The following is a 20,185-nucleotide window of genomic DNA, read 5'->3' as shown; positions in this document are numbered from 1 at the left end:
TAAGTATGTTTCCCAGCCCTAGCAATAAATAGTCCTTGTAAAACTTGAAATGTTTAATGTTCGTTGATACTGTCAGAGAAGTGCTGATTGAACATTGGTTGATTGATCATTTTAAGGCCTTACTTTGTGGAGGTGTTTTGGATTTTATTCTTTTTATTCTTATTATTCTACAAGAGAGAATCTATATTCTTCTTTATTTTACCAAAAAACAGTCACATAACCTCATCATTTATGACATATTTAGTGTTCATGGCAGCCTAAGTCTGCCTAAGTTAGCTTTCAACATATTTTGGTTTCTTATACTTTCTCTAACAATGAGAAAAATGTGAAAGTCAACCGATTCTTAATGCTACCGACCCCTACAAACATGCAAAACCACTGGTACGATCACTCAAAAGCAACAACCGAAGCTTCACTGGGGTTCTGCTTCCACAGTATCTGAGTAGTGGTATTTACTGATGTGTCGGTTTCTGTCCCCAGTCTGTGTAAATGTCTGTCCACAGTGGGGGCAGGAGTACGGCCTCTCCCCAGTGTGTATCCTCATGTGAACATTCAGCTTATCTTTGCTAATAAAGCGTTTGTTGCAGCAGGTGCAAGCATACGGTTTATCCCCCGTGTGATAGCGCTGGTGCATCTTCAGCTCCGTCATGCGACCGTAAGTCCTGCCGCACTCGGGACACTCGTAGCTGGGCCGCACCTCCATGTGCTGTCGGCTGTGCAGGCGCAGCCCACTGGACGACCTGAAACTTTTGCTGCACTGCGAACACTGGAAGGGTTTCTCTCCGGTGTGGATGTGGATGTGTAACTTAAGGCTGGCGGCCGAGGGGAAGCCGTTGCCGCAGATGGAGCAGAGGTGAGGTCTCTCCCCCGTGTGGATGCTTAGGTGCTTCTCCAGCTTATTCTTGTTCAGGAAAGTCCTGCCACAGACTGAGCAGTTCAGTGGCTGCTCTCCCTCGTGTGAGCTCATGTGTTCTGTCAGCTCAATTAGTGTACAGAAGGCGAAATCACACCGAGTGCACGAGTACGGCCTCTGCCGCTTGAATTTCCTGTGTTTGAGGCAGTGTTGCTCTAGATCTTCCTTCTCCTCAAAGGTCTCAATACAACAGGTGCACTGGTACGGTCTTTCTTCTGTATGAGTCCGCAGGTGATACTTCAAAGCTGTTAGCTGTAGAAAGACGCTGTCACAGTGTGGACATCTGGATTCCCGTCTGTCGTGGACCATTATGTGCCTCTTGTAGTGAGACAGCTTGATGAAGCGTTTGCGGCACAACGAACAATAATACTGTTCATCTTGGTGGCCTTGCTCATGCTTCTTCAGCGCGTACTCGACCTTAAACTTCTTCCCACAGGTGTTGCAGATATAAGACTTCTCATGAACCCCCATGTGCGCTTCCAGTTCTTCTGGACTACTGAAGGTTTCGTCACATTTCGGACAAGTCCCATTGTTTTCTTTCACATGAATCTCCAGGTGTTTGTTGAGGTCTTCTGGAAAGGCAAAATTCTTCTGACAATCAGGGCATGTGTAACACTCGCCATTTGTTGCTTTGCGATGGGTCACTATGTGCCTTTTCAAATGATACAGTCGACCAAATACTTTGCCGCAATCACCGCAGATGAGGCTTCGAGGGTTGGTCTGGACCTTCTTGTGTAATTTAAGATGACTCACAAGTGCAGCCTTCTCCTTGAACTGTTTATCACATGCAAGACATGTCAGACCTTCAACTGCATGAGTCCTCTTGTGGGCTTTCAGTTCCAGCCAGCTACCTACATTTTTCCCACATTTAGAGCAGATGTACTGGCCCAAGCCGTGCTGGTGCCTCAGGTGTCGGGTCATGTGGTAGGACTGGCTGAAGGTCATAGCGCAGACCGGGCAGCTGAACGGTTTCTCTTTTGTGTGCGTCCTCATGTGTCTGGCGAGTTTGTTTGGCCCTCTGAAGCGCCTGCCGACACAGATGGGGCAGTAGTGGCCTTTTGTTTTAGTCTTGGAGGCCACTTTTTCTTTCTGACTGCCTCCATCTTGAGATTTAGCTTCATCAATGTCTTTATCCTCAGTCTTAACGCTAACTTCCGATCCTTTATCCTGAGAATCATCATTACCAGAGTCTGCATCACTCTCAGCAACATTATCACTGCAATTATCACCCTCATGATTATCTTTGTTACATGGTTTGATTATTTCTTGGTTTTTCATGTCCTCATTTTGCTGGGAACTCTGTCCCTCTGTCTGGGTAGACTGGTCTTTGCCGTGTGACATGGTATGACTAAGAAACGCACCGTTGTTAGTGAATTTTTCATGACAGTCGGGACATGACAGAACTTGCGACTTGTGCGTCCTCTTGTGACTTTGCAGTTCTGCAAAGCTTCCTAAACTTTCCCCACATGTGGAGCAGACATGTGGGCCTGCACCGTGCTGGTTTCTCATGTGTCGGGTCATGTGATAGGACTGGCTGAAGGTCATAGCACACATGGGGCAGATGAACGGTTTCTCCTTTGTGTGCGTCCTCATGTGTCTGGCGAGTTTGTTTGCATCTCTGAAGGGCTTGTCAATACAGATGGGACAGTAGGGGCCTTTAGGCTTATTCGATGACATGACGAAGTCTTCATCTTCATCCACGCCATCACTGGCTTTGTCGCAGCCTTCCTCTTCCATCCTCTGTGATAATAAGGCCCCATCATCATCCTTACCAACTTTATCACAAGCCAGATTAGTCTCATCAGCAATCTTAGACTTATCTTCATCATTATCACTATAATATAGCTTATCATTACTGTAATAGTAATTATCTTTGTATCTTAATGACCTTGTTGGGTTTTTAGTAAAGCGTGGTTTTGTTTTATTTTTTGCCCTTCTCTCCCCACGCCGAGGACGTCCTCTTTTGGCCTTTCTTTGAACAGGAGGGTCTAAATAGTCTCCAATGTCCACACTGACCTCGTGAATACCAAACAGTTCATTTACAGCAGATTCAACCTCTTTCCCGATAACCAATGCCTTGTCCAAGGTCAGAGTTTCCCTTTCCAACAGCAGCCTCTCTTTGAGTTGTGGGCAGTTTGTTTTCTCAATCAGCTGATCCAGGATAAGTTTGTCTTGTAAGTCTCCATAGTTGCAAGGCCTCAGCAGTTCTTCTAACACAGACACAAACTGATCTACAGTCTCTCCAGGCATCTGAGCCCTCTGGTGAAATTTAAGGCGGTACATCTGAGAGGTGCGATCAGAGGTGAAGTAAATCGTCAGAGCTGAGATGGCTGCAGCGTATGTGGTTTCACCCGGGATCAGAGTTGTGACGATACGCTGGCCCTCTGGGCCAAGGCAGTTCTGTAAGAGCACACACTTACTGGAGTCAATGAGCTCGTTTTCACCGAGCGCTTCAACGTAGTGTTCAAAAGCTTTAAGCCACTTATGCCAAAACATGGGCGGCTCACCAGGGACAGGTAAGAAAGGTGGAGGTGGGGACAGGATTATCAGTAGAGGCTCTGGGAGTGGCACCAAGGAGAAGTCCTGTTTCGTCACCTCCTCATCTACTTCTATAGTCACTTCACCCATTGTTAGTTGTGGTGGTGTTTTCTGAACTGAGGCTTATTTTATTTCTTCTTTGACTCAAGTAAGAGTATTAAGATGTCACCCTCTTTGGTCCGTGTTCAGGCTCCTGATGTTTCATTTCACTCAGGTCAGTCCAGGAAAACTGTGAAAGAAACAAACACAAGTTTATTTCTTCTGTTGCACTGAAATATACTGAAATATACACTCAGTTGCTTTTTCATTTGAGCACCAGAAACTAAAAAACAGACATACACACATGTTCTTGGTAAAGAACAACTTGGCTGCTTTTGTCCCTCCTTTCTATGCCTGCCACTAATACTTATTTCCAATTCAACCGTTGCCATGGTAATCAACGTCCAAATTGGTATTCTAAACTTTATATATATTTTGAATTATTGTTGGAGGACCACAGAGATAAAAGTCTCTCTCACACAAAAAAAAGCAAAGATGGGAGAATAGTCCAAAAACGGAAAACAAAATTGTGTATCAGTTCTTTGTTTCCCTTCTTTTCTAACATATAAAATCATGTCAATCAAATGTTGTGAGGGTTCTGAGGATGAGGGCCCCGACTGCTAGGTTGGGAACCACTGGGCTAAACTATATATGGAGTAGTTAATCAGAATCAGAATCAGAATCAGAAATACTTTATTGATCCCCGGGGGGAAATTGTACAGTACCGGTGCTCCCATTCAAGATTAGAAAGCATCATAAATTTAGAAATAAAAGTATGTACAAAATATAAGAAAAAGAAATAGAAAATAAAAATATACACAGTTACAATATTTAAGTGAAAAATAAAAGTAAAATATATATACAACAGCAATGTATATATATATGTATGTATATATGTATGTATTGCACTGTCATTTAAGAATAAGTAATAGTGAGGTAGCATATGTAGATTTCCAGTCTGTTTCTTCTGAGTGTCTGGCACTCAGCGGGAGGAGCTGAACAGTTTGATGGCCACAGGCAGGAATGATTTCCTGTGCCGCTCTGTTGTACATTTGGGAGGAATGAGTCTCCCACTAAAGGTGCTCTTTTGCCTGACCAGTACGTCATGAAGAGGATGTGAGACATTGTCCAAGATGACCCGCAGCTTGGACAGCATCCTCCTCATCAGTTTATTCAGTCTGTTGGAGTCCGCCACCCTCAGCCTGCTGCCCCAGCATGCAACAGCATAGAGGATAGCACTGGCCACCACAGGCACATAAAACATCCTCAGCATAGTCCGGCAGATGTTGAAGGACCTCAGCCGCCTCAGAAAATAGAGACGGCTCTGGCCCTTCTTGTAGAGGGCATTAGTGTTGTAAAAGTAGCTCCACCTTGATCAGCTACATCATTTAAATGCTACATATGTGTTGATGCATCAGTAACTTTTACTTTTGATACTTAAAGTACATTTCGCTGATAATACTAATATACTTTCACCAAGTCCCATTTTAAGACATGTGATTTTTACTTGTAATTGAGTATTTATACATTGCGGTGTTGGCACTTTTTCTTGAGTACATGATCTGAGCACTTTCACCACTGAATTTCTGAGAGATTAACAGCTGAGCCTGTAGTGACTGGGGGCCTGTCATGGGGGATAGAGGGCCTTCAAGGGGCCCCTGGGCTTGTCAGGGATTAACGATGGGTTTTTTTTTTATTTCACAGCGGCTGTTGAGGTGTTGTCTGGGGGGCCTTGTGTCTCTAGCCCCGTCCCTGCCAACTGTAAGAAAATACCATAAACTGCAATAAGATCACTGTAAACTCACTCCTCACTGAGTCCACCACAAGCTACACAAACCCCCGCATTCATGTGTCAACGGTTTCTAACGGTCGTATTTCACCATATAACCGGTCAGTCTGAGACGCAGCCGTCCGCCAGACTGACAGTGACTCGGTGTGTATCGATACAGAACACAACCACCGAAGACACAAGGAGTAGTGAGATGCGTATTAAGCAATAATCGAGGAGGAGGAGACGAAAACTCACCAAACCAAACTGGGTCACAAGTCACGACGTGCGCAGACAGACAGACCGACAGACAGCGAGCGGTGTAACGGCTGCATCAGCTCAGAGCCGTGCTGAGTGAGAACAGCCGTTAGTATCTGAACACACAGCTCACTGCAGCGCTGCGGTTGAAATGACTGACAATTACCGTTTCAATATTACACCAAAACACTGAAAAGCAAAGTATAAAGTGAAAAACATATCCGCCATGCTGACAGTCCTTCTACCGGACACCACAACAGTTCCCCGGGGTCTACTTCACCGCTTCACCGCACCACAGCGCCCCCTGCAGGCTGGGAGATACATGACATTAAAACAAAACCTCTTGTATTCAATGGCGGAGAAAAATATACTCCATTACAAGACTGAGCTTTGTCTCAAGTATAAGTACAGAAGTATTAAAATATACTTAAAATATCAAAAGTAAAAGTATCCCATTACGTAGGCATAATTGCGCCTGTTAGGGTTTTACTATTGCATATATTACATTATTGGATTATTATTACTGACCATTAATGTGTAAACAGCATTTTAATGTCAAGGTGGAGCTAATTGTAGCTACTTTAAATACTTTTGGGTAGTTTATATTTCATACTTTATATGCTCATAGTTAAAAATAAATACATCTTAATCTACAAAGTAACAAGAAACTACAGCTGTAAAATGTAGTAAAGAGTACAATATTTGCCTGAAAATGTAGTGCAGTAAAAGTGTAAAGTAGCATAAAATGGAAATACTCAAGTACTTGTGTAAATGTACTTAGTGCCATTCCACCACTGGTCATATTACTTTATATTAATGAATTGTTATTAATTAACAAGTCTTAATGTTGAAATACTCTATTACATGTGAATTCAAGTAAAGGTTTTATCAGCAAAATGTACTTCAAAAGTAAAAGTACTCATTGGGTCATTATGCAGCAGAACGGTCCCTGTCAGTGTTATATTTTTAGATATTATATTATTAGATTATCATTATGGATGCATTAAATTGTCCACAGCATTTTCATATTGCTGCTGCTTGAAGTAGAGCTGCTGTCATTTAAATATATATTTTTATATACGTTACTGGGTATTTTAATGGATTGTGAAACAATGCATTGCATTTTATGCTCATTACAGCAAAGTAACTACAGTTATTACTATAACTGTCGAATAAATTAACAGGGGTCTGAAGATGTAAATCTGAAATGTAGTGGTGTTAAAAAGTATTAAGTGTGAAGTTTCACATCACATCATCGAGGTTTCAGGAGGGTAAATCTTGTTGCCCCAGTAACACGCCACACTTGTTTACGGGTGGCTGTGAGGGCTCCTGTTGTTTTGTGTTCTTCCCTTTCAGGTTGTCTGCAGGTAGAGCCATCCAATTTCATGTCTTTCACCTGGGCAGGCTGGGCCTAGGTTGTTCAGGCTGCCTCCTCGTTCTGTGTCTCTCTCTGTGACCATCATCATCTAGCCTTTTGGTTTGGTTTACCCCTTGGTTTTGCCTTTACAACACCACACATACGTTCAGCTTTGCATCCACCACTGACTTGCGGAATACAGATTCATTTATTACTTTGCCTTTGTCTTAGTTTCAATCAAAACATTGTTTAAATTACTTTAAAACTTGTGTGGTCTTTGTCTAGCTCACTGAGCCTGGGCTGTGACAGCGGCATAACAAGGTTTAAATAGGTAGACTGAAACTAATGAGATGTGATTACCGGTAATATAATCACGTTACATAACATTTAATTACAATTGCACTGATGACTTCCATTTGTGAATGATTGCTCAGATAATTAGTGTGTCAGTTATTAGAGACTCAAGCCACATATTAAGTATTTACCAGGAATTGGAGGTGAAACAAAAAGGGCCGTGTCTGAATATATATATATATATAAAAACAACCATATTAATAAAGCTTAAGTTTCGTTCAGCATTTGGAGGCTTCGACTGTGAGCTGCGCACTGTGACAGTCTTCTCCAGTGAGAGCCGTGTGTTTCTGATGAGATACTCTTCATGTCCATAATATGCTCCATATTTTAAAGGCTCAGGAATATTTTATGATTTTAAAAGTTCATTCACAATTTAACGTATTTTTAAACAGTTTTAACTCGGGTACTCTGTTTTTACTCATTTCTCTTTTGTATTTATGTGCTTCTTGTGCGTCTGTTTCACTGCTGCACAACTGATTACCCTTTAGGGACAATTAAAGTGAATGATTGATTCTGGAGAGACCCACATGTACTGTTGAATTTTTCACCATCTCTTTTGAATACTTTCAGCACCACAAATGAAACTCCATTTACATCCATTGTATTGGAGTGGAGGCCGAAATCTCAAACATCTCAAAACATGGACAAATAAAGCCAAAACTGTCTGCATGGCTGCATAGCACTGTGGGTAAATGAGTGAACTAACCTTTTATCTGATAACATATGGCGGTTTGAAGGTGTCCATCTCAGCTGTAGTGAATGCACTTTGCCTCTGCTGAATGATCTCTTACATAACTGTTTAATAATTCAACTACCTGCTGGCATCAGTTTCCTCGAATGCACCACTTTATTCAGGGGAAAGTATCACACACTGAGCAGAACATTGAAATACTGAAAGATAATAATTAATAGACAACAACTGATAACGCTCTGGTCCTTCCCTCCTTTTACCACTTTAATAAAAGACACGAACAATCCTCACAGGCCCGATTAAGAGAGTTCAGTGAGACAGTTCAGTTCAGGGCAGTTACAAAATGTTAAGGCACATCTTTAATTCAGTTAATGTAATGTAGGGGATAATCCAAAGAGACATGTTCACTCTCCCAGTACTAAAACAGACCACAAAGACACACTGTTAAACAATGACCATTTATTCACACACTGTATGGGACTTAAAACAAGCGTGAGGGAGGCTGCTGGCTGGCTGGGAGGGAGGACAATCTTTAAATTATACATGGGCAAAAACTTACAGATGATTTTTGTTTGCACTTGAAGAGAGGTAAAGTACTTGTGTGTCATCCTGGCTGCTGGGGTTGAGGCCAAGGTACAGATAGTGGGGCCTTATGATTCAAAGTTTAATCACACTCAATTTGAACAAGAATGATTCTCTAAAATATCCTGTAATCTTGTTCCACACTCATTTACCGCAGCTTATTTCTTCATGATTCTACTTCAACGATCTTGACTCCGTCTCCTCCTCCACCTCTCCTCCTTCCTCCCCTCTCATCGTTCAGTGTAGCTGAGGAACCGTTCCAGTGCTGTTTCACTATTTGCTTTGAGTTACACAAACGTGGCCGAACTACATACAACAGCACACAAGTAAAAAGGGTTTCCCTGTACAAAATCCATCTTAAAAATACAAACATACATACAATGGCACGCTTTGCTTAGCAGTGAACAACAGAGACGGATGAACAGGCTTCTAAATGAGCATAAAGCCATTTATACACACATGCTTGTATGCACACGTGTCACACTCAAACACACACACACACACACACACACACACACACACACACACACACACACACACTCAAACTTGTAAAAAATAAAATCTCAACAGAATTAGAGGATGACATGTGTGGGGTTCGGCTCAGTGCAAGCATTATGGCTTGGGAGGCTGCGGTATAAGGGGCGCTGACAACAGGCAGTAGACGGTAAAAAACATGGTTTTCATATATTCCAACCCAAACCCCAAACATCACTTATCGTTTTCAGAAACCACACAACACTCTCACTGAGAGTGCCTTCAATTCTGAAAAACCCTGCCCACGCTCGCTGCCTTGTATCAAGTTCAAAAACTGTGATTATTGATTGTAATTTTTTTTATTTTCCTCTGCGTGGTGGTATCTTAAAGCTGACAGCTCTGTGTTTGTGTACATGAACCAGTCTGCCAACAAAAACTGCTCCCTTCCGTGCCGTCTTTTAATAATTCTCCTCAACCTTGAAGTTCCTCTCTCCCAGTGGGAGATGCTGAAATGGCGCATCAGCGAGTGCAGGTGTGTGTATTTGTGCACTTATGTGTAAATACAGAAAACAGAGAAGAAGCGTTGTGCAGAAATCCCAGGTTCCACCAGTTCGAGGTCGAATTCGCTCCTCGAATGTAGTCATCGCTCTTAGCTCCCGTCGGAGAGTCTCTAGAATAGGCATGGACATCTGGTGATATACACCGGTGTGAATGTGTGTGTGGAAACGAGAACAGTAACTGTGTGTGTAAGCACAGTGACACAGAGGCGTAAAAGAGTAGGAGAGCGACACACACACTCGTCGACACAGTGAGGATCTTTGTGAACGAGGGGAGAAGACGAGTGAGAAGTGTAGGTTTAGTTCTTTGGGGCATGAAGGGCTGTTTCGTCACCAGTCCGTCCCACGTCTCCTCATCTTGTCCTCCCCTCTCCTCCGAACCCGCCGGCTCTGTCTCCTTTAGTCCAAACACACAACCCCTCCTTCATTTTGTGTACGTGTGTGTGTATCATTTTGTGCAGATTTTTGTCTCTAGAGTCAAACGAATGAGGAGAATCCCGTCACAGGGGTGCGTGACCCCGGCGGGTTGGTGTTGGGGTTGACGTGTGTGTGCGCAGGCTGCCCCGTGGGTGTGTACGCACCGCCTGTGCTGTGCTGGGTGACCACGGTCTGGTAGTAGGGCTCTGTGTCTGCAGCGGCGCACTCCTCATAGCCAAAAGGAGTGCCGATCCCTTTGAGGCCTTTGGGCTGCCGCTTCCAGGAGTTGTAGTAGGTGGGGTCGCTCATGTAGTGGTTGACGAAGGAGTGTTTGGGCTGCTCGTCCTCATAGTCGCTGTCCGTTAACTGGACACAAACACACAGCGCGGGTTAGCTCGTGACAGTTTGTCAGAAAGAGACACTTTTTAGTGTTGACGTGAAGGTCTAAAGCATCTGTGGCTGACCATTCACTGTGGTTGTGTTTGGATTATGTCATTTTTGCCTTTATTTGACAGTAGAGGCAGAGATACAGAGACAGAGATTACATGTATACTTCTTCTAAGCCATTATCTGCTGCCCGTTGGCCAATTCAGCACATTGAAGCTTCTCCTTATTTTTCACATTCACCTTCTTCCACAAGCAAGGCCGCATGCTGACAAAGAACTCAATTTCTACTTTCAAAGAACTTTCTATCAAACATATTGCCAATTAATACTCTTTCACAGTGACGTGAAAATGGTGGGCGGGTTTGACGTTGGTTTTTTTGTGATGAATCTTTTAATCATAATTGAACACATTTTTGGGCGCTGACCAACGACTGCAGCATCCTCGGTTTGAATCCACTGCATGCTGGTCTTTCCGTGATTATTTGTTGATTGATGCCGCTAATATTTGTGATGTGTGCGTTTTTGGCATCTTTGCTTTTATTCAATAGGCAACAGCACAGACGGACTATCGCCACAGTTACATGGTACGCGCTTTAACTACTCAACTACAAGGCAACACAGGCTTCTTATCTATCAGGACTATAAAACCTCTGAATTTGAGAGAGAAAGAGACAGATAAACAGAGAGAGAGAGAGAGAGAGGTACCTCTGACTCAGAGACCTCAGTGGGTTTCTCTGTGAGTGTGGTGCTCTCAGTGAGCACAGCTCCGTTATAGTTGTTACAGATGTCCTCGTCAGAGTAGTGAAGACCACCTGGACTGGGCCTGGGAGGAGACCTGGACGCACGCGCACACATATTGACAATAAATGTAACATCTAAAAAAATCGAATAACTTGAACGAACCAAGGAAGGTGTGTGTGTGTGTGTGTGTGTGAATGAGTGAGTGAGTGCACACCTGGTCCCGTTCTTCTTCAAGAAGGAGTTCTTGGTGTTGAGCGTTCTGCTGTTGAGCTCCAGAGCAGTGAAACCTCCGTTGTCCAGCGTTACTGACTCCTCCACCGTGGACATGTGCTTCCCTGGAGGAAAATAAGATGGAACCAAATGGAATTAGTTCAGATAAATACTGAAATTCAAAGCAGATCGTATAAGAGCAGCGGATGAGACTTTTTTGAGAAATTGATTATGTGCAATAATCTTTTATTCATTGTGTATTCAGCTACCTCTCAGGCCTGAGAATAAGAAGCAGATGAAACTAGGATGCATCATTTGGCACTCAGGGAATAACACACAGAATACCTTCATTATTTATCCACCAATAGCTGCCAAGCTGTGCAGCCCCCCCCCCGCACTGAGGCTTCTCTGTGCTGGACCATCGGCTGTCCTGGGACCTCTCTCTCCTGCCTGTCATTGTGTCATTGCCTCATCCAGATTCAGCCTCTCCCCTTCTCTCCCTCTCTCCCTGGTTTTCATGGCTCTCCTTCCCTCTGTGTGTCTGTGTGAATGCTGTTGTCCTCCTCTGTGTTTGTGTGGCCTGTCCTCTTTCCAGGAGAGGAGGTGCCGTGGCTCAGATCCTACTTAGTTTCTTTTGGGGGAGATTTTCCTCATTTGAATCGTGGGTTTAAGGACAGAGGGTGTTGTTTGCTGTACAGATTGTGAAGACCCTTGAGGCAAATTGTGATTTGTGATATTGGGCTCTATGAATAAAATTGACATGACCAATAACCATATAAAATGGAGCAATAAAGGCCACAATGTCAAAAACTTAATTTGCTGTTGCCCATCCCGTCCTGCCCCCGTCCTCCAGCCCCTCCCTCACTCTGTTTGATCGCTCCACTGCCCAGAGGTTGTGGCAAGGTTTCCATGGCAACTCAGATTAACAGCTGTCCTGATGTAACCTTTTCTTGTCAGGGCTAACTTAGTATTACAGATGTTGGCATGCACACACACACACACACAAAGTGACTGTAAAAGCACAGCTGCGCCCACAACTGAGAACATCACAGGGAGCATGAGAGGAGATGAAACTCAGATGAAAACAGGAAGAAAAGCCTCAACATGAAGAACCGAAGCTTTAGAAGAGTAACTGGGAAACACATCAGACAAAGTAAGATTTTGTTTGTCATAATGAGGAGGGAGTTTGTCCTTCAGTCCATGTTAGAAAGCATCCTTGAGTAAGACTCCAGCTCCAGGCTGCTGAGCTCCCTGACTGACCCTGTGGAGGTGGTGCGAGCTAAAATACAACAGAGCAGTCCAGGTTTGAGTATGAACAACTGGGAAGTGAGTTGGCATTTTTTTCCTGTGGGATCTCTAAACGCAGGAGTGAATGTGATCTCAACAGGGCTTCAGTTAAAATACCAGAAATGAGAACCATTCCATGCAAATATTGTGAGACCTAATACAGTAAGTAGCTGATAAATGGATGTTGTAAGTTTTGGAAATTAAACTCAAGTACGTCTCAAACTTCTGTTCTTACAACATGTTACAGTTCAAGCAGTCACTCTTGTTCCAGTTAAACTACATCTCTCTTTGGATTGGCCAGTCTAGTTTTATGTAAGTTTAAGTTTTAAGTTGTACATTTTTAAATTGCTTGCGTGACCTAAATTAATACTAAGACTAGTGTTAATTAAAAAGCTTAATTTTAGCATTAATCTAAAGCCAAATTCAAAAAACCTACAGAAATGACAGCAGGGCTTCAGGGAGATAATTTTTGCTGAGATGCTTCAGGGTGCTGTTTTCACTGAAGGAACAAGGCTGACCTTGTTTTCCTCTCTCATACGGCCCTTACAGATGGCAGCGGTCCTGAAGGAACAAGACTGCTAGAGGCAATTTTGCTCTACAAACAGTGCGAGTGAACACAGTACAAGTCAACTTTGTAGAATCACAAGCGGAGTACATTGTAATAAATCAGTAGCGTGTTGACGGTGTCTGGGGCAGTGGAAGTGTGACTGAGGAGTGGAAAAATGCATCTTTGTTGTACGACAATCTCCAGGTTGCCACACATGTGAATGAATGTCACCACTGGGTCGCCCCATAAAGCATTACAGTAGAGCAAGATGATCGGAGCCACAGACCTGTGCCGCAGGCCTTGTACTTGGTGCTGTGTCCATGCAGCAGCAGTGTGAAGACCAGGACCAGAATGAGGATGAGCCCTACCAGAGCCATGACAAGCAGGAACCACCACTCCTCATAGAACGGACGCTCCGACAGCGCTGCAGACAGGGAGAAGAACGGAGGGAGAGTGAAGGAGGAACACCAATGAAGGAGATATTAACTTTTATTAACAAAGCTATAATTTGTCTCACAGGACCAAAAAACATTCCTCAAAGTCTGTAAATGATACTTTTAGAGGACTGACTCTTTGAATAACATTTCAGATGATTGGAAGGGAGGAAGTTCACTAAATGTCTGGATGATTTCAGTAATTGTTTAATTTATTGATAAATATCTGAATTTGGTGTTATTTGGGAAACACAATGGAGACATGCTTTCATGTTTTCTGTTTGCACAATTTGTTTAAGTTTTCAATTTGCACAGTTGTAGTTGCGTGACTCTGCCTCTAGATGGCAGCAGACACAAAGCGATCACAGTAACTTCCTACAATGTTTCCAACTGACTTCAGTCAAATCCAAAGCAAACAAGTAGGATCTCCTTGGATTTGTTCATTAGCCTAATCTCCAGCAGTATGTGTGAGTGTTTACCAGCGAGAGCAGCCGAGGGTGTACTTGGCTGTCCGTAGCCATAGCGATTAACAGCGATGACTCTGAACTCGTAGCTGATCCCCGACCTCAGGCGCTCTAGCGGCACTGAAACGGACCTGCTGCTGGGAGGGAGGAGTCTGATGAAGGAATCCCACACTCCTTCATCTGCAGAGAGGGAGGGATGGAGAGAGAGAGAGAGAGAGTGAGAGAGAAAGAGAGAGAGGAAGAGACAGAGAGAGAGAGAGAGAGAGAGAGAGAGAGGCAGGTTTTGTCACAGTTTGATGGACGGGCAGACAAAGACAAGAGAGAGGGTGCTTCATTTGACAATTATTCCCTTTAAAATGCCAGAATGTGATTACAGGAAATTATAAATTGGCAAATTACATTTAAAATGATAATGGTGATGATAATGTGGTAATGATGATTACTGTTATTACTATTAATAAAAGGGGTATTTCCATTATTATGAGTAGCAGAATAATACCAGAGCCGTGTTCAAACAGCTTGCCACTGACGTTCCCTTCCTGTATTACACCGCTGATAATCTTTTTATATTAGAAAATTGCTGCTGACTTGATTTGCACAGCAGGTCTTAATGAATCTGGTGAAAGCTGCGCTCAGCGAGGTTTAGTGCAGGGTAGTACTTAACCTCCTTCTTGATTCATGAAAAGAACTGGTGATGAAAAGGTGCGTGTCAGGTAAATTAGAGGTTGACCTGTGTGTGGCGTACCTGAGGGACGAGCCTCGATGACGTATCCAGTGACAGGCGCTGCGCCGCTGTCTCCCTCTGACCAGTGGATGGTGAGCGCAGAGGACGTCTTGGTGATGGACATTTCCACAGGTGACCCAGGTGAGCCTGGAGAGTCAGAGAGGGACACACAGATATTTGTTTTTGTCACTTAGGAGGACACTGTGTTGATGTACTTTAATTTCCTGAAAACTAACCCAAACCTTTAGCATAATCGCCAGTTAGTTTGTTAGTTTAATGTCGTAAATGTAACAATACAGACATGATCAATAGCAGAGACACTAACTCACACACAAACACCTACCTTGCACAGGCTGAGCACTGATGTTTGCTTGTATGGGTGGGCCATAGCTGACCGTGAGAGCTTGAAGACTGAACGTGTACGTCGCTCCTTTGATCAGGTCTCGAACCTTCAGCCATCGCTGCCAGCTGCCCCTCACATCCACCGTCACCACTTTACTCACTCCTGCTCTCACACGGACAATTTAAATGAAATGAAGTGTCAGCGTCCTCCTCAACATGTATTTGTGTGTGTGTATAAAGCATGTGTGTGCATACCTTGTACAGGAGCAGTGGGCTGGTAGATGACCCTGTAGCCCTCCAGCTGTCCATTAGGAGTGAGTGGAGCTCCCCAGGACACATTGACACTTCCTCCTGTCACCTCGGAGAAGGACAGGTAGCTGGGCTGGCTGGGAGCTGCGGGACACAGGGAGGATGACCAATAAATAAATAAATAAGAAATAAGAGGAATAAAGGAAATCAAAATGACTATAAAATGATGCTTGTTAATTTGGTTTTAGGGATCTGAACTGTCACCTACCAGACTGCAGGGTGCGGGTCCCCCGGGGGTCACTGGGTGGACCGTCTCCAGCTGTGTTGAAGGCAGTGAGAGTGACCAGGTATGGTGTGTAGCTGGTCAGGTTGGTGAGGTGCACACGGGTGTCCGGGACAAAAATCACCTTGACCTTCTCACTCTGGTTCTGCTTGTCCCTCTCCCAGTAGTGGATCTGCAACACAGGAAAACACTGTCAACAACACAGGCTCTGTTTTTCTGCTAACAACCTCCACTGTTCCTGCTTTCTCCTCTCCCTCACTTCCTTTCTGCCAACTATATATATTATTTACTTTAATTGATCCATACTATACAAGTGCTCATGCGCTGTTTTACAAGCAGGACAAACTGGTTATGGAGAGATTTGTTTTGGTGTTGACAGTTTAGCAGAAGGGGAAAGTAGGTGTATTTCCTTTCTGTTTCATGCAAAAATATCTTAACATAGCTAAGGACAGTAGACATGTTTTCCTTCTTTCAAACCCACTTTAAACTTTAGACTACCTGGTGAAACCTAAGCTCAGCGTAAATTCTCCTAAAATACATAATTTCATCATGTGTTCAGTGACATGAAATGGCAGTTGCAAGCATAATGCTGTGTTGATGTCTTATCAGAGTTGTCGTAATTACCAGTTTTCAACTTGTAAACAGCGCTAACGTTAACATCAAAGTCATAATTATGGCTGGGAAACTGATTTTCGACATCCCACCTAATAATACAGAAATGTCTGAAAACCAAACCGACATGGATGCCTTATATCAGCCATAGTCTGTCGTTCAAGGTAATTATTAGACGTGCACTTAGTGTATATGGTGCTATATTATCAATGCTCAGTATTTTTAAATCTCACACAACCAACTCTGCAATCATACAACACCTGATGTAGGCCTACATGCCACTACCTGCCTTTTTTTTCTGTCCATATTCATGTGGAACCAATAATCATAGACGTGACCATTAACTTTCATGACATTAATGAAGACACACGGGATACTTTGGTCAATCCCTGTGAGCTTCGATAGAAAAAAGGTCACCTGATTATTGTACTCAGTATGATGAGATCAATATTAAGACCTCGTAGTGTGTGAATGTCACAATCTAATGACGCCAAAAATTGCTTTTTTCAATAAAACATATTCAAAGTGATGATGAAGCAAGTTTAAAGTTCACACTCTGTGTTAGTTATCATTGAGGAATGTTATTTCTGTGGCTTTTTGGCACCTCAGAAAGACCAATTTATCACTCTTGGTTAAGTTTCAAAAATTGTGGTGATTTGAGAAATGTGTTACTTAACTTGCTTTGAAAAGACAAAGTATTCCAGAAATCCTGAAATTGTGACTTTTATATTGTAGTCTGGGTCACATACTTTTAATGAAACAGGCTTTATATAATGAGTATGATATCTTGCCGGTAAACAGCCTATATAAATGCATATCCACTAACAAAATCTGTTTGATGCATTAAAACAGCTTGCCTGCTGCTTTTAACGGTACTGGACAGGTGCGTAATACCTTTGTAATATTCTTTAAGCCTACAGCTACTTGCTTTAAATCTGTACTTTTACAAATCACTGCATGTCGTTTAATCCCAGCTGAATGTAGAGGGAATATTTCCATCTATTAATGTCTGAGAGCCCAGTAGAAAAGGCTTGGTTTAACATAGGAACTGGCTTGACTCTCCCCACTCATACAGCCATATCAGATGTAAGCTAACAGCAAGGTTACAGAGGTGGTTGAGCCTCATGGATTAGAAATGAATCAGAAAAAGCATCTTTTATACACAAGCCATTCTCATGATGAGTACTATAACAGCTGTACATGGTTCCTCAGCTCATTCAAACCGAAATCAGATCATGAAACTGTGGCTTTTATAGGCGTTTATACAGATACAGATAGTACTATATGATAGTACTATATGAGTACTATAACAGCTGCTGTGTCGGTCGATCTTGTCACATCAGCCTACAACAACATGCAGCAGTATAATGTTGCCACTTAGTTTTCTTGCTATTACTGTATACTACCCTCTATAAAATATCATAATACACGTGGGTTCAGTGTGCACCAATAATACGATAAATAGATCTTTAATGATCAAACATTGAGCAGGGATGTTTAAAAAATGGTTTTAGTATTCAGATCTGTGGCAGCAATTGATGGCAAAATGGATTTATGTTATTGTTTTTATTTGGTTATTCAAGTAAATAATATTCAATGTCATGTTTTTATTTGTGTACATTTTAGCTGCTACATATATTCAACAGTTTTTTTTCTTGCAACATAAATTGCCTCTGTGCAGTTTGGTTTATAAAGTAAAACAACAGCCAAGAGCTACTTTTTGTAAAAGGGCCCATTTTGTTATTATTCCTAACAGAAAGCACTACAAAGCACCATAAGCTATATTTACAACTTCCAAACTTGGAAGTAGCAGCCTGTGAGTAGCACTTGAGGGCAGCATTATACCATCTCTGTCCTTCCACAAGCTTTTATAATAATGAGATACAGAATAACTCATCCATATACTACTATTTAAAATCTAAATACCCTCTGCATAAAACGGGGTGTTCCCATTTAGGCAACATTCCCTGTGAAACTGTATTCTAATGGTTTAGCAGAAAGTCCAGGCCATTCTGTAATCCACTCTACTGTTGTTAAGAGGATCTATTTTGGTATTTGGTAAGAGTGTGAGACCATCAGGATTAGTCTAAAAATCAATTTGAAGTTGTTGTGAATGAATGTGATTATGATTTGATAACATCAAGAACCTTAAATGGATTTTCCAACTCTCTCTTTGTTAAAAAGTTGATTTAGGATCTTAAGTCTCGATGAATAACAGCAGCTGGATGTTTGTTTCGCAAAAGGAGGAAATATCTTATTATTTTCAGGTTTTTTGTTTGTGTCTGTAGCACTTTTATCAAAAGTGACTGACATGTTTTGGAAGGAATAGCATGATGGATGATACTACAGACTTTTTGACTGACTACTGAAAATTGTATTATAAGTATAAAGAAAAATACATTTGTAAAAGTTGATACTGCAAGGAAAATCCTTCACTCAAAATATGAGTGACTGATTTGTTCAAGATTAACCAGATTGCCAGATTAACCTTTGATAACCTTTTACACTCGGTGTGTGTGAGCAATGCCACTTGACAGGACATTTTGGTAAGACCTGTTACCCCTTACCCATGATGTTCAGTGTGTTTAACAAGCCCTCTAGACTCTAGAGGGCTTGTTAAACTGAAATACTCTAGAGTCTAGAGTATTTCAGTAAACTTCAACTGTCAAAAAATACACTTGCAATGAAGTTTACCTTCAGTCCTACCTGCCGTCTCCGCTACTCATCTAACAGGGTCTAAGGACAGAGGGTGTTTTATGCTGTACAGATTGCAAAGCCCCTTGAGGCAAATAGTGATTTGTGATATTGGGCTATATAAATAAAAGTGACTTGACATGGCTTGACTTGACAGAGTAGGAGTGTTAACTGAAGTCAGAGCCTATAAATTAATTAAACATTCTTTCTTTGCTCTATTTCTCTCGTCTTAATCTCGTTAACCCCCTCTGCCTCGCACTCCCCTCCCCGTGTCCCTCCGTCTCTGGTAGTTTAAACCTGTTCCCCCGATCCTCTCCTCTAATCAGGATTCTACAGGGATCACTTGCTCATCTCATTCCTTCACTCGGCAAATATTACATTCCCTTCTTTCTTCTCCATTCCCCCCTCTACTCTGGCAGAAATCAATGTGTCTAAAGCAGGACAGATAACCTTGTGTTTGAAGTACTAAGAGCGAGGGGGTGGGACAGGGGAGTTGAGGGGGAGAGACGGGCAGAGGAGTGATATCGAAACCATTAAAGGATATTCAGATTCTTCTTTTAACTTAATTCTCTCTCTTTCTCTCTTCACTATAGGACACTTGAAGGTGCAGCAGAGCAAAAGCCCTCCAAGACAAGAAGAGAGACATTTTAAATACAGACAGAAACAGTGCTGCATGCTTTTCTGTCACATGGACACTTGTAGATGTCTGTGTCTGTCTTGTGTGTTTGGGTCTTTTTTTTTTTTCCAGTCTTGCATGTGTCCGCCACAAGGAATTCTTTGTGTGTATGCGCGTTTGTTTTTCTGCGTGTCACCTTGTAGCCTTGGATGAGTCCATTCTGGGTCTCAAGGGGAGGTGTGTCCCAGGTCACTTCCAGGATGGAGGGAGACACAGCTGACACTCTGATAGACTGAGGGGCCACCGATGGAGCTGCAGAAGGAGAGGTGTTTCGTTAGACTGTTGCTGAGTGTGTGTGTGCAGCTGTGTGTTAGAGTGGGAAATAGGGAAGATATGTTCCACCCTTCCAATTAGAATGGGCCTAAGGCAGTACCTTGTTACTCCACTGTACCACACATATGCATGAACACTCAGCAGTGTGCACTTCAGGCTAGAGAAAAGGCCATATCACCCCATTTCATCATCTCCCTCCAGCCTTTTCTGCCCCCTCCTCCCTCGCTTGCCCTGCTTATCCTCACCTCTCACTCGTCTGTACGTGCTATGTATGGCCTACACGCACACACACTACACACACCCCTTGAATACGGA

The 20,185-nt window shown here is 42.7% G+C and overlaps 2 protein-coding genes across 3 annotated transcripts in view; both read right to left on the bottom strand.

Moving 5' to 3' along the window:
- Positions 1 to 412: 412 nt before the first annotated feature.
- Positions 413 to 3,541, bottom strand: LOC139290972 (zinc finger protein 420-like). The gene has a single exon (XM_070912824.1). The coding sequence runs from the start codon at positions 3,539 to 3,541 to the stop codon at positions 413 to 415; it is 3,129 nt and encodes a 1,042-aa protein (XP_070768925.1).
- A 6,467-nt stretch (positions 3,542 to 10,008) lies between these two features.
- sdk1b (sidekick cell adhesion molecule 1b) overlaps positions 10,009 to 20,185 on the bottom strand; it is a 204,180-nt gene continuing 194,003 nt past the window's right edge. For both annotated transcript variants that reach the window (XM_070913440.1, XM_070913433.1), the window contains exons 37-46: positions 19,734 to 19,849; positions 15,601 to 15,787; positions 15,339 to 15,476; positions 15,085 to 15,246; positions 14,763 to 14,888; positions 14,033 to 14,197; positions 13,406 to 13,543; positions 11,290 to 11,410; positions 11,040 to 11,169; positions 10,009 to 10,314 (exon numbers count right to left, since the gene is read on the bottom strand). In XM_070913440.1, coding sequence (XP_070769541.1) covers positions 10,009 to 10,314; positions 11,040 to 11,169; positions 11,290 to 11,410; positions 13,406 to 13,543; positions 14,033 to 14,197; positions 14,763 to 14,888; positions 15,085 to 15,246; positions 15,339 to 15,476; positions 15,601 to 15,787; positions 19,734 to 19,849 — 1,589 coding nt within the window. The remainder of the gene's footprint in view (positions 10,315 to 11,039; positions 11,170 to 11,289; positions 11,411 to 13,405; positions 13,544 to 14,032; positions 14,198 to 14,762; positions 14,889 to 15,084; positions 15,247 to 15,338; positions 15,477 to 15,600; positions 15,788 to 19,733; positions 19,850 to 20,185) is intronic.

This window comes from Enoplosus armatus, chromosome 2, assembly GCF_043641665.1.
Source record: "Enoplosus armatus isolate fEnoArm2 chromosome 2, fEnoArm2.hap1, whole genome shotgun sequence".
NCBI lineage: Eukaryota > Metazoa > Chordata > Actinopteri > Centrarchiformes > Enoplosidae > Enoplosus > Enoplosus armatus.
Note: the sequence above shows the minus strand (reverse complement) of the source record. Positions and strands in the feature narration are given on the sequence as shown.